Here is a 19,965-nt window from a genome sequence, read left to right on the forward strand (position 1 = left end):
AACCACGAGAGAATAAATTGCTTTTTTTTAAAAAGCCAGTCACTTTGTGGTAATTCGTTATGGCAGACCTAGGAAACTAAAACACTGAGTTTCATTAATTAAAAAGTTGCGGCAAGTCATAAAACCAAACTGTTAAGAGGTTAGAAAATGTAGCAATATGAACATAGGAATTTTTAAAAGTTAACTTCTAAATTTTAAAGTAAATTGATCTTTTTCTAGTCACTCTATACCATCCTACAACAAAATCTCAAGAGACTCACATTACGATTAGGCATTTTATTTAATTTTTTTGTTATTAAGCGTACTGGGTCAGTGAGTATAGTAGTTGGCAATTTGTGAAAAAACATTGAAGTTTTGCCCAAATAATTTATTATATTAGTAAAGCCCTTAAGCCTTTTTACTATACATGTGAAACAAATTATCATTATTTTAATGCAAAATATTTTATGTATTCTTTTTATTTAAATGTTTAAGGATACTTACGCTTTCTTTGTAAAGGTGTGGCAGCTAGGTAGCGATAGGTGACATTTATGGCTCCTGAGAAATTAGATAAATCCTTGAAAGTATGAACATAGCGTTCTGAATTCAGTTGATGTGTGGATGTTTCCCTTATAAGTTGTTTGTCTCCTTCCTAAATACCAAGAAAGAGGCAAGGAAAATATATAAATAATAGATGGTCATGGATTAAATAAAGTTTCTTTTTTACACAATAAATGTACGACTACAATATATAGTATGCAGGGTTATATAAATCTCAACTACTGACATCATAAGCTGTAGCTCATCATCACTCACCTCATTTTTTACCTGGAGGTTCTGCTCCAGTAGCTCGCTCGCCTATTTTGCTGTGTATACCACAATTACATTTGTTTTTCTATAGGACACATTAATAATGATAATCTCTTAAAAAAAGAATTTCTACATGAAAACTCCCACTGCCTTTATGCTACTTTTCAAATTTTTGACAATCATTTAAGGATCTCAAAATTGACAGTAATCTATTTTATAGTTTAATCTAAGGCTAGTTCCCACCATATTGCCTGATTTACTCTTCCTCAAGCAGTCTCAAATAAAAGATCACACAGTGTCTCCATGATTGTGAAACTTTAGGAATGATTAGGAAGATGCAGTAGTGGGCACAATATTTGGATTTTGGATACTTAATTAAATAAGTCACTTATGTGGCTACTATCTAGCTGTTGAGAAGGGCCAGTTATGGGTGATATGGCAGTAATTTTTTTCATATGTCCTAAAGTAACCTCAAATAGGATACATTTGCACCAAATTAAGGTAATGTGTAGATATCTAGGACTAATATTTCTTATGATAGTTAAGTTTGTGTGTGTATGTGTGTGTGTGTGTGTGTGATTCTATTTGATGTAATGCCCAATCCTTTTATATTTTAGATCCCTTTTATTTATTTGGTGTTGGATTTTGCATGTCATTAAATCTTCAGGAAGGTTTATATTCAAGAAAACATATTCATATTCAGATTAAAATATATCCTTTACCCACTAATTGCCCTTCTTTGATATAAGCTAAATGGTAAATTTTGATTATCTTATCATCATTTGATCAAGACTTTACTGGTTATACACTATTAGGAAAATGACTATTTGTTTGACTCATATGTGATTTACTAGAATTGGTAGAATACATTTGAGAACAACCTAATTAGAAAGAAATATTTCTCTCTCTCTCTCTTTTTTTTTCTCAAAATGTGCACTCTACTATGTGGTTTTATTTATTTATTTAATTTTTTTTCTTTGAGGTGGAGTCTGGCTCTGTTGCCCAGGCTGGAGTGCAGTGGCATGATCTCTGCTCACTATAACCTCCGCCTCCTAGGTTCAAGCCATTCTCCTGCCTCAGCCTCCCGAGTAGCTGGGATTGCAGGCACACGCCACCATGCCCAGCTAATTTTAGTATTTTTTAGTAGAGATGAGTTTCCGCCATGTTGGCCAGGCTCGTCTCAAACTCCTGACCTCAAGTGATCCACTCACCTTGGCCTCCCAAAGTGCTGGGATTATAGGTGTGAGCCAGCACACCTGGCCTTATGTGGATTTATTTTATTCAGTATAGAAAGTCAAGCTAGGCATGTGCTAGCTATTAAGACTGTAGAGAAAGTAAATGGATTAAATAACTCTGGTCCTGCTATTATTTTGCTGTGGTCATTAAAAGGTTAATTAAAGCCTTGTTCTAAAAAATTAGACAAAGCTCAGATACAAGTTTTACAACTGAAACATTCAATACTTCTACTTCGCATCAATCTCAAGTGCCAATGAAAAAGATGACTAACTCAAATTTTCTAATCTATGGCCAGACGTGACTATTCTTAGAATAAAAACTGAAAGTAGAGACCTTAACTAGAGGCTTCCAATATGGTCCTTACTAAATCAAGATTCATTCTGAATATCTTTTCTGTATATCCAAGTATGTTTATAAATCCAAATTTGGTCTTTAATAGTGTATTTCTCTATTTTATACTGCCTTTGATAATTTGGACCAAGAAATACTTTAGTCCTTTATAAGGTTCACAATGTGTAAAAGTGTGGTTTTGTGTGGCTTTTACACAATGCCATGTGTAAAAGCCACAAACTTTCAAAGTACTTGAGATTAAACCTTAGATGCTAAATTACTTAGAAATATACTAATTGGCTATCCACTGAATTCTGATGATTTTAAGTTCTTTATACATAAATATTTTCATTGGTGTTTACCTGCATATCTATAAAACATCATTAAAGTTTAAAATAAATTTAGAACTGCCAAAATGTAACTAGTGACTCAGTTTAGTATCAATTATTTCAATAGTAATGTAGTGATGTACATAATTAATAATGCCTGGAAGAAATTTCTGTAAAAAGTACAGTAATTACAGCACTAAATTCATTTTACCATTCTATTCTTAGGTGATGTTACATTCTAAGGTAAGTGCAGGATATTGAATACCTCTTTAAAAATTCTATCCTTAACACATAAAATCTAGAAATTTTTTGTTATAAGATGGAGTACATTCATCCTGATTTAAGGACATAACAGAATATAAAAAGAAATGGAACTTACATGAAATCACTTTATTAAATTCTCAAGAACAAGCTTTTTTATACTTTTCAGCATAAATAAATAATGCAACTTTCACCTGAGTCAGCCTTGTTGGCTGCTTTCCAGAGTCATCTACCTGAACAGCCAGGCTCTCCCTGGATACCTTCTTTCTGTAGCTACTATGCTGTAGTATATTTCTCAGTAATAAGACAAAGCTTTATGACAATCATTTTCTGGATGGGAATGCAATTCAATGAACTAGCTGCAGACTAAATATATACTCTTGTGGCTACTTTGAAGATGCTCAAAGCCAAGAAGCTAAGTTGATTGGGCATGCAGTGTCTCTTCTACTTAGTTTGCCTTGTAACGGTGTTTGTCTCTTACACTAAGTGCAGCTTCCTTTTTCACTTAAAGGCACATATATCTCTAATACATAAGCAAATATGCTAAACTGCTAATATGCCTAGGGTTTCAGGCCACAAATGGATTTTCTAACAAAAAGACGAGAATAGAATCTGTTAACTAACTCCAGAGACCTTACTACTTCTAACTATTCACCTGATATCTCTAAGTTAGAAGTACTATTTCCCAGTTTTTAAAAAAGGAAGACAAAAAAGAAAGATCTACTAATATCTGTGCGTAGCAAATTGCATACATTGTGATAATCGGGAAGAAAGAAGAAAAATGAGTTCAGATAATTTTATTAAAAAAGAAATAAACACAGGTAAAAAGATCAAAAGGGAGATGTGTTAAAAAGAAATTACATTATATTCTTGGAGGGGGCCAGTTTCCCATGGATACTATTCATTTTTAGAAGAATAATTGTAATGCAATTTAATATTAATCATTGAAAAAGTTTTCAACTTATAGCCTTGAAGCAAAATTCAGCTAAAATGCGATTTGGTTAAAAAACATCAGTCAGTAAATAGTAAATTGTTAAATAATAAAAATGCTATCATCAAACTTAGAACAAGGGATGAGTGTTGGAATTTAGCAATTGCTTTAACTCATTTTTTTCCAACTTTTGTAAGTATTTTAAAATAATAATTTTTAAAAGCTAAGAAGCAATCTGTTTTCTGCACCTGGACTGATTTGCAAATTTGAGTAGACATATTCCTAATATAATCAGAGAAATCTCATTGAGAAAGTAGCTTTAGTAGAAGAGCTACTTCATTAAATCATATTATCTACATTTGATGACTAGGACCAATGTTTAGATAGCACTGTAAACATTTGCAAAACAGGAAAATAGCATTTTATTTTCTAATTGACATATACTCTACTACTTCTTACTCATTTTACAGTGAATTTAAACAGGTTCTATTTCAAAAGACATAAGGGCGTTTTGCACATTCAATGGTCCTTTGGGTTTGTTAAAAGTGAAAGATTAAAATTGCACTGGAAACTGTCTTATAAATTCAGCAAGTAATTGAACATAGCAAGCCTCCAACCAATAACATGTGTTTGATTTACAAGATTTTATTTACTTCTACCAGTAGACACAAAATCAAGAGATAAATTTTTATTATAAAATTGAATCATTAATCAAGAGAATCTCTAGTTAACTTACGATCTTTCATTATCTTAAGAAAAAAATAGCAAGAACACATGGGCCTTGTTCTGTTGTCCTTATTATATCTCATATAACTAATAGGTTTTAAAAATATTCAAAAATGCATAACATCGGTATGTTTCTCCTATTTGCTAAGTTTGCCTAAATCATGCCTACTCAAATCCTGTTTAATCTTTGTTGATTTCAGCCATTGTGCATAGACTGTGGAGAGAAACATTAAGGGTCCACAACATCAGAATCACTATTTGAAGACAAAAAGCCTAGGCAGAGTGAAAATCTAGGATTCTGGTACAATTTCAGCATCAAAGAACAGAGATAAAGGATGCAAGATGTTTTACAGAGGACTTCTTAGGAATATCTGTACCAACTAAAATCATATGGTTGACTTATAGGATATAGCATAGTATCTGGAAAATAATAGTTAATAAATAATCTAAAGCATTTTTTTTGGAAATACTCTGTCTCTTGTTAAGACACTAATTTAAACTTTTAGCATTTTTGCATGTGAAAATCACTTTTTAGTTCCTGTTAGTTGTAAAGGTTTTGATTTCTGAAATATATAAACTGTAATCAGGTTTTGATTTTCTGAAATCTAGAAATATTAATAATAACATACAAATTATGACAGATATTTTAGCCTCCATTAAGATAGAAAAAGTGAATAGCAGTAATGTCCATATTAATCTCATCAGACATGAAATGATGTGATGATAACAATAAGAAAAAAATTGAAAGTAACATTAATTTTTCATAATTAGTCAGAATAAGCGCTTTTGCATATTGTCATATTTTCCCTAAAAAAACCTATTTATATGTAATCACCTACCAATATTTGGTATCTCATTTTAACTACTGAATGATTTACACATCAATATCTTTATCTCTTGAGATCTTTTCAGTGGGTATAAATATAAAACAGAGTGGCCATCTAGGTCTATTCAAAATTCAAATAAGGTGTTACACATTGTAATAAAATATTACTTATACAAAGAGCACAATTAAAAAGCATTGTTAATTAGACAATGGAATTTTGAAATTTTAAGTGATAATATAGAAAAGTAGAGGAAGCAAGGAGTTATACTTTCTAAGCAGATTTTGTTTATTCTATACATTTCAAATGGAAAACCCAAAATCTTAATGGCTCCACATAATATTTATTCTGCATAGTGATGATAGCTAACTTATTTGTAATTATATGTACATATTTGGAGCACAAAATATACACCATTAAAAATATTGGAACATAATTCAAAACAAGTGTAATGTTGATGTATGATTAAACAAAAAATAGACAATATACATGTTATAATTTTGCTCAAACTAAGTCTTCTCCAATAGTTTGAGAGTGAAGTTAGGCTACAATGGGACTAATTCTTGTTTGACTTATGCCTTATTTTGAAGAAAAGACAACCAACCTCCCAAACTTACCAGAACATAGCTATCTTCAATGTACAAGTTCATAAAAAGGAGAAAAATGACAAGAACTCCCAAGAATGACACTGTAGAACGTTTTCTCAGGCATCTCATTTTATCAAGTATTTCAAAAATATGTTTCATTTGATGAAATTTAAACATTCTCTTCTGTGGAAAAGAGGCACAGAATTACTAGCAGTTGGTTTTGGATGCAAATATTTCTTTATCGCATATATCGCATATATCGCAGGTCCCTGTAAAATTTCATCTTTCAAATGTTTGAATTAAAATTCTGTTCCCAATTTCAAACATAAGGTTGGCACAGATCATTAATTAATATGTTAACATAAGATCAATTCAGTGGTTTATATTAATGTAGAGTAAATAAAAATAAAAAGCAAGTCTCATAGTTACTGATGAAAAAAGATGAACTTTGGTCATAATAATGTAAAAAAAACAGGCCTCTGATGAGAAACAGTACAAAAGCACAATAGAAAAACAGTCAAGTCCACTGTCATCAGTGAGGTATAACTTTAAGGTAACATTTACCTCTCATATTGTAGTATAACGAAAATGAGAAAAAGCAGAATTATGGGCCTAATATTAATCTCAGAGTAGGTGTCAACTGAAAACATTTAACTGGGAATCTGGGTGGAGTAAAGAAAAGTGATAAAGAAGTTAAGGCTGTGGGGTAAATCCAAACATATGTTTGAAAACTTCTGGGTTACAATTGCTTTGCTTATTTTTCCAATTATTCTTGTTAAATCAGGGTGAATCCTATAGTATTATATTAACATTTCCTTGATATCTACTACTTAGTAGTTTAGCTGTTTGAAATAATTCATGTACTACACAAAGGCAAAATGAGAGTCAGAAAGATTCGTGAAAACCTAATTTTAAAAAATTTTTACTCTTCTATTTTGTGATATTTTCCAACCAAAGATTCCTTTACATTATTCACTATTTTATAAAAAAGTATAAACATATCTGAAGCACTTAACAAACTAGAAAAATCACATTTTGTGTAAAATCAACACATTGATAACCTGAAAACAGAGCCACTTAGAGTTGTGTAATGGATCTCCTTGGGTTTATCTTTATGATGAAGTATTTATGTGTAAGGGAGACTTTAGAAAGTGAAAAATGTCCGTCCCCTATAATCTTAGAACTATGCCTAGAACATAGCTGGCAAATCTTATCTCTTCAATGAATTAATGCAAGGGAGAATTTGTGGGTCCTTATAAATTATAGTAAAAATATTAGGAATTGGAAGAAAGTCTTAATATATAAGACTTAATATATGACTTAATAATTATAAGTCTAAAAATAATTTTTAAAAAAGAATTATGAAAATGCTATACATATTACTGTCCATTTTCTTTGATCATATTTTTCTTAAGGGTTATTTTTCTTATAAATTTGTAGAAATTGTAAATATGTGTATAAATATGCACACATAGATGCACATAAATGTATATCCTGAGGATTTGGGTGATATATGACATTTCAAATAGTATGAGAAGTGGTAAAAATAATGCTTTGGAGGCAATACTGTAGTTCTGTTATGGGATCTTCAGAGTGTTGCTTTTCTGATCAGAAACCTCTGTGACTGGTGGCATCTTGCCAGAGTCCTTGTCCTGCATCGAGGAAGGATGAGGTATTCAGACAAGTGGAGGGTGAGCAAGATGAAGAGGAGCTTTATTCAGTGTTAGAACCACTCAGACAAGACCCACAGTGGGTAGGTCCTCTCTGTAGACAGGTCAACCTGTCAAGTGTTCAGCACTTAGCAGAGAGGTTAGCCCCTCTCTGCTGCTGGTTGATCCATCCTCTTCTCAGCAGACAGGGTAGCTCCTCTCTGCAGGTGGCCACTCCATCATCTCTCCATCCTCTCCTCTGCTCTGGCTGAACACGGGGCTTTTATGGGCCTCAGAGAGGAGGAAGCGCATGCCAACTGATCCATGGACAGCCATGGGCGGGCCCAGAAAAGGCACCACAAGTTCCCAGTCTGGTCTGCAGGACTGGCAGCCTGGCCCCCAGGCTTCAGGCCTTCACCAGCCTGAAGGTGGGGCTTCACTGGGGACCCACCCCCTTCCCCCCAGAAGTCTGTCTGCCTCCCACTACTGTCCATAGTGTCCAGGCTGCTTGCACTGACGGGCACCTGCAGGCCAGTGACAAGACACCCTCAGCCCCCTCCTTGGTTATCCTTCCCGCACTCGTGGGTGCTTAAAGCCTGAAGGGTGCTGAGATGACAAGCAGCTGGCATGACAGCACTGCCCAGGGCTGACATTACAGGCATGAATCTGAGATGCTGTGCCTTGGGGAAACTCAGTGTCTGGGCATGGTGGCTGATGCCTCAAATCCCAGCTCTTAGAGGGGCAGAGGTAAGAAGATAGCTTGAGCCCAGGAGTTTGAGACCTGCCTGGGCAATATAGTGAGATCCCATTCTCCACAAAAAGGAAAAAGTTTACTTCACAGTTCTAGCAGCAGAGTTTCCAGGTGAGATTTCATCAGAGCAGGTCCTTGGAAGTTTTCACCATCCTGATGACAATATGGCAGGGGTGGTGACCAGCGAGACATCTTCAGAAGTGGCCCTACCTTTTCAAAGGGCAGACAAAGGTGCCACTAGCAACATACGTTTCTGGCCAGAAAAGCAACACCCCAAAGATCCTGTAACATTTTGGGGGCTCATCCAGGGTCTGCGGAAAGGTAAGTAAAAGTGGATCTGCTCTTACTGTCTTTCTTTGGAGTCTCTAACTTCCACAACAGTCAAAATGAAAGAAAAATACTGGACATTTGTCAGTCAGTTAAAAGCGACTAGCACAGCTACCAGGACTTAAGACATGGAGAACAGACTTTCTGGGGATGACACTGTCAATCCTCTATCACCTCTACTGGGTGTTGAGAATGTTGGCTTTGTTTCAATCCAGTGTCCTTTCATGCATATCTAGCTGTCACATAGGACTGAAAGGAAATCTTGGGGCAACTAAGGGTATCTGGCCAAGGCTACACCTTGGTGTTATCCAAAGGCCCCTGGACTAACTCCAGTCCCTGACTGCCCATTAGGGTGTTGGCACTTGGACCTCCAGTCTTTCCTATCATTCTTTCTTTCTCTCTTTTGTGGCTGTCAAGGTTCCCATCTCTTCTTTATATACAATGTTAAATGTTAAAGATGTTGTTGCAAACTAGAGATATTACTGGGAAGAATGTGGAATTGGCTCAGTCATCAAAAGCATAAAATGGAAAGTTAAGACAAAGCAAAGTGTGTGTTGGTATCTGTACATAAATTTGTGGCAAACATGTTTTTGTCATTTCCTTTGTTGCCAACTTAGTGTCAAGCACTTTGAAGCACAGAACAGAAACATGGCCTCAGGAAGAAAGCTTTTCTGTGAGTGTGAGGGCAAATGGTCCAAGGTCCCATGTGCTGGCCTTCTTTGCCTTGCAGGGCAATTTGGACCTTTGCCGAGACTGTAGGATTGATTAAGCCCTCCTAGATGGCCATCTCAGGAGAGGCTGCAAGAGACGGTCCCAGGGAAATAGGGAAGCAAACCCCAGAGGTGCCTCCAGCAGGGGAATCAACCCCCTTTGCTCTTCCCTATGCAGGTTCTCTTTTAAGCTTGCCCCAGCCTAAAAGTCTTCGTTTTAGGCAGGTCCCAGTCTCAACTGCTCCAATAACAGATGCCTGGTGAATATGGCCCCATTAAGGTCCAGGTCCCCTTTTCAAATTAAAGGGGGTCTTGGCAAGTTTTTAAATGGTCCTGACAGGTATATAGAGGCTTTCTAGAACTTAACCTAAGTAATTGAGCTCTCCTGGAAGGATGTCATGTTACTTTTGAGTCAAATCCTGACCACCACTGAAAAGCAGGGAATCCTGCAAGTGGCAGAGAATTTTGGAAATGAGCTTTATATCTTATATAGGGCCAGGGATGGGGAGGAGTTGGAAGAATGACAGTACCATTGGAGGACCAGTTGGAAGAATGGCAGTACCACTGGAGGACAAAATGAGCCCCTAATGATAAAATGAGAGAAGGGAGGAGGAAACACTTTCAGGTTTGCATACTGCAAGGCTTACAAGGGATTGGGTCCAGCCTCTCAACTGCACTGAGCTATCCATGGTAGACCAGGGATTGGATGGGAGTCACACTGCCTTCATCAGTGGGGCTGGAGGGGCCTTGGTGAAGTGTGATTCTCCATCTCCTGATTTGGTTAAGGGACAGCTGGTCCTAGGGGGATGAGTTAATCATACAGGTGGCCCCTGATGTCAGGAGGGGGCTGCAAAAATGGGCTGTGGGACCAGATGGTACTTTGGAGGGCCTCCTGGGAGTGGTCACCTCAGTATTTTGCAGTGGGAACCATGAGGAAATCCAGAAAAGAGAGGGGAGATACAGGAAAAAGGCAGAGGCTTCCAGTAGCCACCTTGTGGACCCGCAGACCCCAGAGTCCCCAAGATGCATTTGTTGACTGCCACAAATGTGGTAGGAGGGACTGTCTAGATAGCAGGAGGAGGCCAGGTAGTGGAGGCCAGTGCCTACGCAGGCACCCCTGAGCCTGTGTAGATGGTGGCATGGGGTCCTTCCAGGGTCCCCAAGGGTGCAGACTGCAGAGAAGTCTGGATTCTGCACCTGGGAGGGCAGCTGCAGTGGCTCCTAGGGAGGGCGAGGCTCCTGCCTGAGCAGTGGCATGGGAGGCCCAGGCCAGCCTCCCTGCTGCAGCTGGCATCTTGGCAGCAGCCACTCTTGATGGGCCACTGCTACCATTAGTTCTGTCTACAATAATTTGAAGTAGAATAAAACAACAACACAACCCCAGGATATAATTCCCAAGAGTTGACAAAGAAATACAGAAATCCTTAGAGAATAATGACGGTCTTCTAAATTCTAATATCCAAATTCTTAAAATTGTAATCCTCTCAAATCCATTCACAATACAGAATACAAATAAAGTTTCCATGGTGTATACTCCCAGAGTAACTATGATACAGACAATTAGCACAAACTTTAATTTTCATTTAATTGAGAACATTTACATCCATGGTCAGCAGAATAGGCTGAGAAGCCCAAACCAGAACAAACAAAAGATCGAAAGACAGAACAAAATAAATGTAATTTATTAAACAAACTATGCTAGACTGCAGGCCATTAAAAATTAAAGAAGCTAATAAAGCCATTCACACTCCTCCCCCACCTCAAACATAGAATTATTTTCTACACCTTGGTTTAGGAAAGTTTTAAAAAAAATTCCCCCCCCAGCCACCAAAAAAAAAATAAATAAATAAAATAAAACACAAAAAAACAGTCGGACACCCAAAACCAGACTGACAAAATTACTATGAAAAGGAAAACAAAATAGCTGATTTCAAGTAGGGAGAACAGACTCTGGGATTAGTCCATATTTTTATTGTGACATGAAGCAAGAAAGCTCTCAAGATTAGTGGAGACATATCTAAAGGACATAGAAAATGGCTTGAAAAGGCTTCCATTAAGGAATTTTGGGAAAACTGAAGATCAAAATTAATGGGCTATGATTGATAGTAAAATACTGAATAAATATAAATTAATGATGAAATGGTAATTATAAATGGAAAAGAAAGAAAAAGTAAGAAACCTCATTTGCTACTACTGAAGGTGAAAACTTTCCCATCTTCAGTCACTAGAAATTGGTAATTGAAAGTATTAACATTTTTACCCAGCATTTCTAGAAGACACTATGTTTTATCCACAGTTGATGACTTTTTTTCTAATATTGGACAACAAGCAGCACAGGGCAATATCCCCAAGTGAAGAAACCAAATAGGTAAGCCCTGTGATTTTTCCTGCTTGCTCTCAAGAGGCGGTTTCCAAAAGGCAGTACAGGGACAGTGAATCCAAACAGAACGTAGAGATCTTGCCAATTAGGAGACAGAAATAATAATTTGGGGGCGATAAAGGTACCTAGAATTTGAGTGGCAGAATATTTAAGAGAACAAGTGACAGAAGAGAGACTCAGAATTCTGCAGAGGACTCTTCAAATCTTTGAGTTGATACTGGTATGTCATGAAACTTCATAAGACTAGAGAAAGAACCATAAAAAAGTAGTAGGCCAAACAGTTCCTGAAGCTTATACAGTGTTGGAGATAGTTTGTGTGTCCATAAGCCAAGTTTGTGCATCCATCAGCCAGCAAACTTGGACTGGACATTAAAAAACTGGACATTAAAAAGAATACTCAGAGGCCAGCTGCGGTACCTCATGCCTGTAATCTCAAAACTTTGGAAGGCTGAGGCAGGAGGAGAGCTTGAGCCCAGGACATTGAGACCACCCTGGGCAACATAGTGAGACCCCATCTTTACAAAATATAAGAAAACTAGCCTGGTGTGTTGGTATACATCTGTAGTCCCAGCTACTTGGGAGACTGAGGCAGGAGCATTACTCAAGCCTGGGAGGTCAAGCCTGCATGCAGTGAGCTGTAATTGTGCCACTGCACTCCAGCCTAGGCAACAGAATAAAACCCTGTCTCAAAACAAACAACAACAAAAAGAATACTCAGAAGCATATTACCTTAGTATTTGGGTCAATACTCTCTAGGCCTGTCCTAATGAAAGCTTAACAACAAGCATCAACAGCATCAAATTATTTTGCATAACTTAACTCCATACTAGTACAAAGTACAGCACTCTTTAAACATACAGGACAATGTCTAGAACTTAAGAACATAAAAATCACAATATCCAGGATCCAGCAAAAATTACCATTTAAATCATGGACAATATGGTCTATAACTAGGCTGAAACTAATCAGAGAGAAAAAAATCAAGACATAACTGAGATGATAGAATTAAAAGAAAAAGGATATTAAAAAGGCTATCATAAATATGTCCCATAGGCTCAAAATAGAAGAACAATGATAATTTTAAGGAGAGAAATGAAATATTTAAATAAAAACGAAACAATTTCTAGGGATGAAAAATATTATGTGCGAAATGCAAATACACTGGCTAGTAGATAAAGAATAGCAGGAGAAAAGATACAACAGTAGAAATAATACAAATTAAGCACAGAGAGAGGGAAAAACATCCAGCCAAACTGCTGTCTAAATTCTGAGTCACAGGAAAAATGAGATCATAAATGTTGTAAGGCATTAAATTTCAGAGTGTTTTCTTCGGCAACAATAGATAGCTGATATAGCTATCTACAGGAAACTCATTTTAATGATAAAGACAAAAAATGAGTTAATAATAAAAGAAAAGATAGAGATAAACATTAATCAAAGGAAAGCTGGACTGGATATATTAATATAATACAAAGCAAACATTTAGTAATTAATGAAAGTATCAATTTTTCAAAGGAAGCATAAATGTACATGCAATAAATAAGAGTTTCAAAATACCTGAAACAAAACTGACATAAGGGAAAGGAGAAAAAACGGAATAAATAAAGGAGGAAGAAAGGAAAGAAAGAGAATAAATAAATTCATTCATTTTCAATATATGAATATTGAAGTCCTCTATTTAAATATTCCTCCCTCAATAATTGACTGAACATGCAAATACAAAACCAGTAAATGTCAAAAATATTTAAAACACTATCAAATAAATTAATCTACTTGGGATTTATGAAACACTCCACCCAACAATAGCAGTGTATAAATCTGTTTTCATGCTGCTGATAAAGATATACCCAAGACAGGGCAATTTACAACAGAAAGAGGTTTAATGGACTTACAGTTCCACATGGCTGAGGAGGCCTCACAATCATGGTGGAAGGCAAGAAGAAGCAAGTCACATCTTACATGGATGGCAGCAGGCAAAGAGAGAGATTTTGCAGGGGAACTCCTCTTTATAAAACCATCAGATATTGTGAGACTTATTTACTATCGTGAGAACAGCACAAGAAAGACCTGCCTCCGTGATTCAATTACCTTCCCCTTGGTCCCTCCCTTGACATGTGGGAATTGTGGGAGTTACAATTCAAGATGAGATTTGGGTGGGGAACCAGCCAAACCATATCATTCCACCTCCCAAATCTCATGTCCTCACATTCCAAAACAATCTCGCCTTCCCAACAGTCCCTCAAAGTCTAAACTCATTTCAGCATTAACTCAAAAGTCCACAGTCCAAAGTCTCATCTGAGACAAGGCAAGTACCTTCAGCCTATGAGACTGTAAAAATCAAAGCAAGCTAGTTACTGCCTAGATACAATGGAGGTACAGGTATTGGGTAAATACAGCCATTCCAAATGGAAGAAATTGGCCAAAACAAAGGGGTACAGGCCCCATGCAAGTCCAAAATCCAGCAAGGCAGTCAAATCTTAAGGCTCCAAAATTATCTCCTTTGACTCAAGGTCTCACATCCAGGTCATGCTGATGCAAAAGGTTGGTTCCCATGGTCTTGGACAGCTCTGCCCCAATGGCTTTGCAAGGTACAACCTCCCTTCTGGCTGCCTTCATGGGTTAGCATAAAGTGTTTGTGGCTTTTCCAGGTGCACAGTGCAAGCTGTCAGTGGATCTACCATTCTGGGGTCTGGAGGATGGTGGTCCTCTTCTCACAGCACCACTACATGGTGCTCCAGTAGGGACTCAGTGTGGGGGCTCTGACCCCACATTTCCCTTCTGCACTGCCCTAGCAGAGGTTCTCTATGAGGGCCCTGCCCCTGCAGCAAACTTCTGTCTGGATATCCAGGTGTTTCCATACATCCTCTGAAATCTATGCAGAGGTTCCCAAACCCTGACTCTTCACTTCCATGTACTCTCAGGCTCAATACCACATGGAAGCTGCCAAGGCTTGGGGCTTGCACCCTCTGAAGCCATGGCCCAAGCTCTATGTTGGTCCCTTTCAGCCATGGCTAGAGTGGCTGGGATTCAGGGCACCTAGTCCCTAGGCTGCACACAGCACTGGGAATCTGGGTCTCACCTATGGAACCATTTTTTCCTCCTGGGCCTCCAGGCCTGTGATGGAAGGGGCTGCCATGAAGACCTCTGACTTGACCTGGAGACATTTTCCCTATTGTCTTGGTGATTACATTCGGCTCCTCATTACTTATGCAAATTTCTGCAGCTGGCTTGCGTTTCTCTTCAGAAAATGGGATTTTCTTTTCTATTGCATTGTCAAGCTGCAAATTTTCTGAACTTTTATGCTTTGCTTCCCTTATAAAACTGAATGCCTTTAACAGCACACAAGTCACCTCTTGAATGCCTTGCTGCTTAGAAATTTCTTCCACTAGATACACTAAATCATCTTTCTCAAGTTCAAAGTTCCATAAATCTCTAAGTCAGGGACAAAATGCTGCCAGTCTCTTTCCTAAAACATGACAAGAGTCACTTTTGCTCCAGTTCCCAACAAGTTCTTCTTCTCCATCTGAGACCATCTCAATGTGGATTTCATCATCCACATCCCTATCAGCATTTCAGGCAAAGCCATTCAACAAGTCTCTAGGAAGTTCCAAAATTTTCCATGTTTTTCTATCTTCTTCTGAGCCCCCCATACTGTTCCAACTCCTGCCTGTTACCCATTTCCAAAGTTGTTTCCACATTTTTGGGTATCTTTTCAGCAGCGCTCCACTCTACTGGTACCAATTTACTGTATTAGTCCATTTTCACAGTGCTGATAAAGACAAACCTGAGACTGGGCAATTTACAAAAGAAAGAGGTTTAATGGACTTACAGTTCCACATGGCTGGGGAGGCCTCACAAACATGGTGGAAGGCAAGAAAGAACAAGTCATGTCTTACATGGATGGCAACAGGCAAAGAGAGCTTGTGCAGATGAACTCCTCTTTATAAAACCATCAGATCTCATGAGACTTATTCACTATCATGAGAACAGCATGAGAAAGACCTGCCACCATGATTCCATTGCCTTTCACTGGCTGCCTCCCATGACACATGGCAATTGTGGGAGTTGCAGTTCAAGATGAGATTTGGGTGGGGACACAGCCAAACCATATCAAGCAGAATACACATTCTTTTCAAATGCACATAGAAGATTTTCTAAAACAGACCTGATTTGGGGATGACAAGTCTCAATACATTTAAAGAAATCGAAATTATATACAAATGTTCACAATGTGTCTCCATTACTGGATATATATCCAAAGGAAGACAAATAAATATGTTAGAGAAGTATCTGTACTCCCCTGTGTATTGCAGCACTATTCACAATAGCCAAGATAAGGAATCCACAGAAGTGCCATATGCAGATGAATAGATAAAGAAAATGTGTGTGTATGTGTGTGTGTGTGTATATATATATATATATATATATACTATTTAGCCATAAAATAGAATGAATACTATTTAGCCATAAAATAGAATGGAATACTATTTAGCCATAAAATAGAATGAAATCCTGTCATTTGCAGCAACACAGATGAACCCAGAATGCATATGTTAAGTGAAGTAAGCCAGGCACAGGAAAACAAAGACTGCATGATCTAACTTATTTGTGAAATCTAAAAAAGTTGAACTCATGAAAGCAGAGAGTAGAATAGTGATTACCAGAGGCTGGGAGGGGAGATGGAAGCTGGGTTGGTAAGAGGTACAGTTACAATTAGACAGGAAGAATAAGTTCTTGCAGTCTATTACACATTAGGGTTACTACAGCTAATAACAAAGCAGTGTATATTTCAAGATATCCTGAAGAGAAGATTTGGAATGTTATCACCAAAAAAACTTTAAAGTGACAGATATGCTAATTACTTTAATGTGATCATTGTACAATGTATACACATGCATTGAAATATCACGCTGTACCACACAAATATGTAAAATTCTGTCAATTATAAATACAAATAATTTTAAAAGAAATTAGAGAAAAGGGTAAACTAACCCCAAAGTAAGCTACAAAAAGAGCAAATTAGGCAAAAAGTAAACAAAATAAAAATGACAAAAGTAAAGGTAAAAATCAGTGAATAAGAAAAAATAGAAACAAATGCTGGTCGTTCAAAAAGATCAATAAAATATATATTCCTCTAGCCATACTGATCAAGAAAAAAGACATTATTAATATCATGAATGAGACACATGTCATATCACTAAAGATTCTACAGGATAATGGTATATTTTGAAAAGATATGCTAATAAGTTTGACAAGTTAAACAAAATGGAGAAATTCCTTGCAACACAGAATAATTATTTATCTATTAATAAAATTGAATAAGCAGTTAAAACATCCCTGTCAAAACACTCCAGGTCCATATGTCTTCACTAGTGAATTCTACCAAATATTTTAAGGAAAAAGTATACCTCCTCTACACAAGCTACTCCAGAAAATAGAAGAGAAGTAAATAATTTATATTGTCCAGATCTAATAAAGCATTTTTATTAAATTTTATTTGATAACATTTTAAGTAATTTTATGAATAGTAGAAGTAAAAATGAGTATGTTGAAAAACAACTTTATTAGAAATAATATTAAGCATCTAAACATAGTTAACCCAGATTTTCTTTCTAATTTTTCCAATTTTGAAAATATATGTCTACCAAATCTACAATGCCTCATCAACTGCTCCCCATCCATCATGCCAGAACCTGCAACATATCCTTCTTCTTGTAAGCTGTGGTTTCATATTTCTAGTATATTTCTAACAGGCTCACGCTTATCACTAGTTTAGATTCTTCCTGTGTTTGCGCCATCAAGACACTATACACTTGGGAATTTCAATGGCTCATAATTTTGTTGAAGGGAGGACAATTTCCTTATCCTGTCAAATCAGTTTAGCCAGAATCCCCCATCCTCCATATCTGATCCCTCAATATCTGATCAAATTTCTCACCTACCACTATCTCCCAGGTAATATATGATCACCCTGACCTGCCATCAGTAAGAATCCTTTCAAGTCAGTTTAGCAAAAAATTATCTACCCTCTTAATGATTTTCAATCCACTAACTTGCATTCTTTTCCTTGGCTATAAATTCCAACTTGTCTTTGTTGTATTCAGCATTGAGAACAATCTCTTTCCCCTACTTCAATACCCCATGGCAGTAGACCCTTGAAATCCCTTGAATAAAGTCTAAATTGCCACCTTTAACCAGTGTTATAATTTTTTCTTTAACAGTTTTTGCTGCTAGGACTTGTATAGGATCAAATTCATTATTGGATTCCCAGTCTTCTGACCCAGAATCCCAAGCACCTACCTTTGAAGCTTTCGTCTTCACTTCTGGTTGATTGATGGATGAGCCATTGGTGATTTCGACTCCTGAGCCAGTGCTCCAAATGATAAGTCTGTTGAAGCACAGTGAGGGCTGAGAGAGTCTGAGTACACTATACAGAGGCTGAGTTAGTCCTGTTTCTTTTTGTAAGAAGTTGGTATAGTCACATGCTTCTTTGTTAGGAAGGTACTGGCTGAATTGTAAATCTTACTTCCTGTTTCTGTCTTTGAGTGGGAATTTACTTCTTGAATCCCTGAGCTGAAATATTTTCCTTGGTTCTTTGTGAGGCAACTCTGTTCTATTTGATCCTATTTCTCCCACGGTAACTTTTTAGTCAACGGAAACCCCCTTCTTAAACTCTCACTGATCGTATACTCCACTTCCTTTCTTGTGGTCATGGTTTTGTTCAGGATAATTTGAGACTTCAGGATCTCTTTGGGAAACTGAAGATTTTCCCGAAGTGAGTTCTCTGAGATCTCTTCCTTCCCATTGTTTCTGCTCCTCCTTCATCCTTTTACTACCTTCAATCTTCCCTTCAGCTTTCTTGAATCTTTTGATATGTGCCTCTTCAGACCTCTTTCCTCTGTCTACCTGTCCTCCCAGACGTTTTTCCTTCCTGCTTCAGCCCTTCAGTCACCTGAACTTTAGGCCTCCTATTTCCATCATAACTTTCAAGGGACTCTAGGACCCCAAAAGCAATTGTCTGAGGTTGAAAAAGGAAAAAAAAAAAGGCTGATTGAAAAATAGATTGGATATTTTATCCAGATGAGGCTTTGGAGACATCCAGATAGGTGCTTGATGTTCTTTCAGTTTCTTGCCTAAAATGTGGTCACAGCCTCCATAACATTGCATGTATGGGCAAAAGAAAATCTTAAATGTGTCTTCTCCACAAATATTGGCTAAAAGCTTTAGTCCTCATATTGAGAAGGTAACCTTAACTTGTTCCATCTGTCAGAAACACAATGAATAAAACTATAAAGTAGAGGAAATAAGAGAGTATTACTGTGTTGTCTAACTCCTGGCTAACGTTTTAGAATAAAACCTTTAAGATCTCTTATAATATATGTATACATTACATTTATATATAGATATATATGCAATGTATATTCTTATATTTTATACATATAGGTATAGAATATACATATATCCCATTCTATGTATATACAGAATATACATATATCCCATTCTATATATATAGAATATATATTACATATATGTATGTGTAATATATATGATTATATATCATAATATATATGAGATTTCTCTATCTGTGGATGGTATTATCAAATTACTTAGTACTTTCTTTTTGTGTTTTAGAGACAGATTCTCACGCTGTCACTCAGGCTGGAGTGCAGTGGTGCAATCACAGCTCACTGCAGCCTTGGATTCCTGAGTTCAAGGGATACTCTTGCCTCAGTATCCCAAGTAGCTGGGACTACAGGTGTCCGCAATCATGCCCAGCTAATTTTCAATTTTTGTTTAGAGATGGGGTCTCACCATGTAGCCCAGGCTGGTCTAGAACTCCTGGGCTCAAGCAATCCTCCTACCTTTGTCTCCCAAAGTGTCAGGATTACAGGTGTGAGCCACCACACCTGGCCTAAAATTTCTTAAATTCTATTCCAATTTTCAGTGATAAATGTGTGCTTATATAAGGTAAATATTTCTAAAACTCTCAGAAACTAATTCAAATGCTTTTCAAATTCACATGAAATGGACGTATATTTGGCAATTAATACTAGCTTCATATTGTTTGTTTCGTAAAAACAGCTACATTTTCTGGTATATCAACATTCAGTATAATATGAATACACATTTTTATT

General features: G+C 36.9%; 1 protein-coding gene across 18 annotated transcripts in view; it reads right to left on the reverse strand.

Moving 5' to 3' along the window:
* MGAT4C (MGAT4 family member C) overlaps window positions 1-19,965 on the reverse strand; it is an 889,611-nt gene that overhangs the window by 26,131 nt on the left and 843,515 nt on the right. For 10 of the 18 annotated variants that reach the window (XM_054664568.2, XM_054664567.2, XM_016923940.4 and 7 more), the window contains 2 exons: window positions 6,044-6,196; window positions 484-631 (listed from right to left, as the gene is read on the reverse strand). In XM_054664568.2, the coding sequence (XP_054520543.1) occupies window positions 484-631; window positions 6,044-6,196 (301 nt within the window). Of the gene's footprint in view, window positions 1-483; window positions 632-6,043; window positions 6,197-18,130; window positions 19,118-19,965 lie in introns of all 18 variants that reach the window. The other 8 variants (XM_016923937.4, XM_054664566.2, XM_016923938.4 and 5 more) reach the window with 3 other exon arrangements.

This window comes from Pan troglodytes, chromosome 10 (genome assembly GCF_028858775.2).
Source record: "Pan troglodytes isolate AG18354 chromosome 10, NHGRI_mPanTro3-v2.0_pri, whole genome shotgun sequence".
NCBI lineage: Eukaryota > Metazoa > Chordata > Mammalia > Primates > Hominidae > Pan > Pan troglodytes.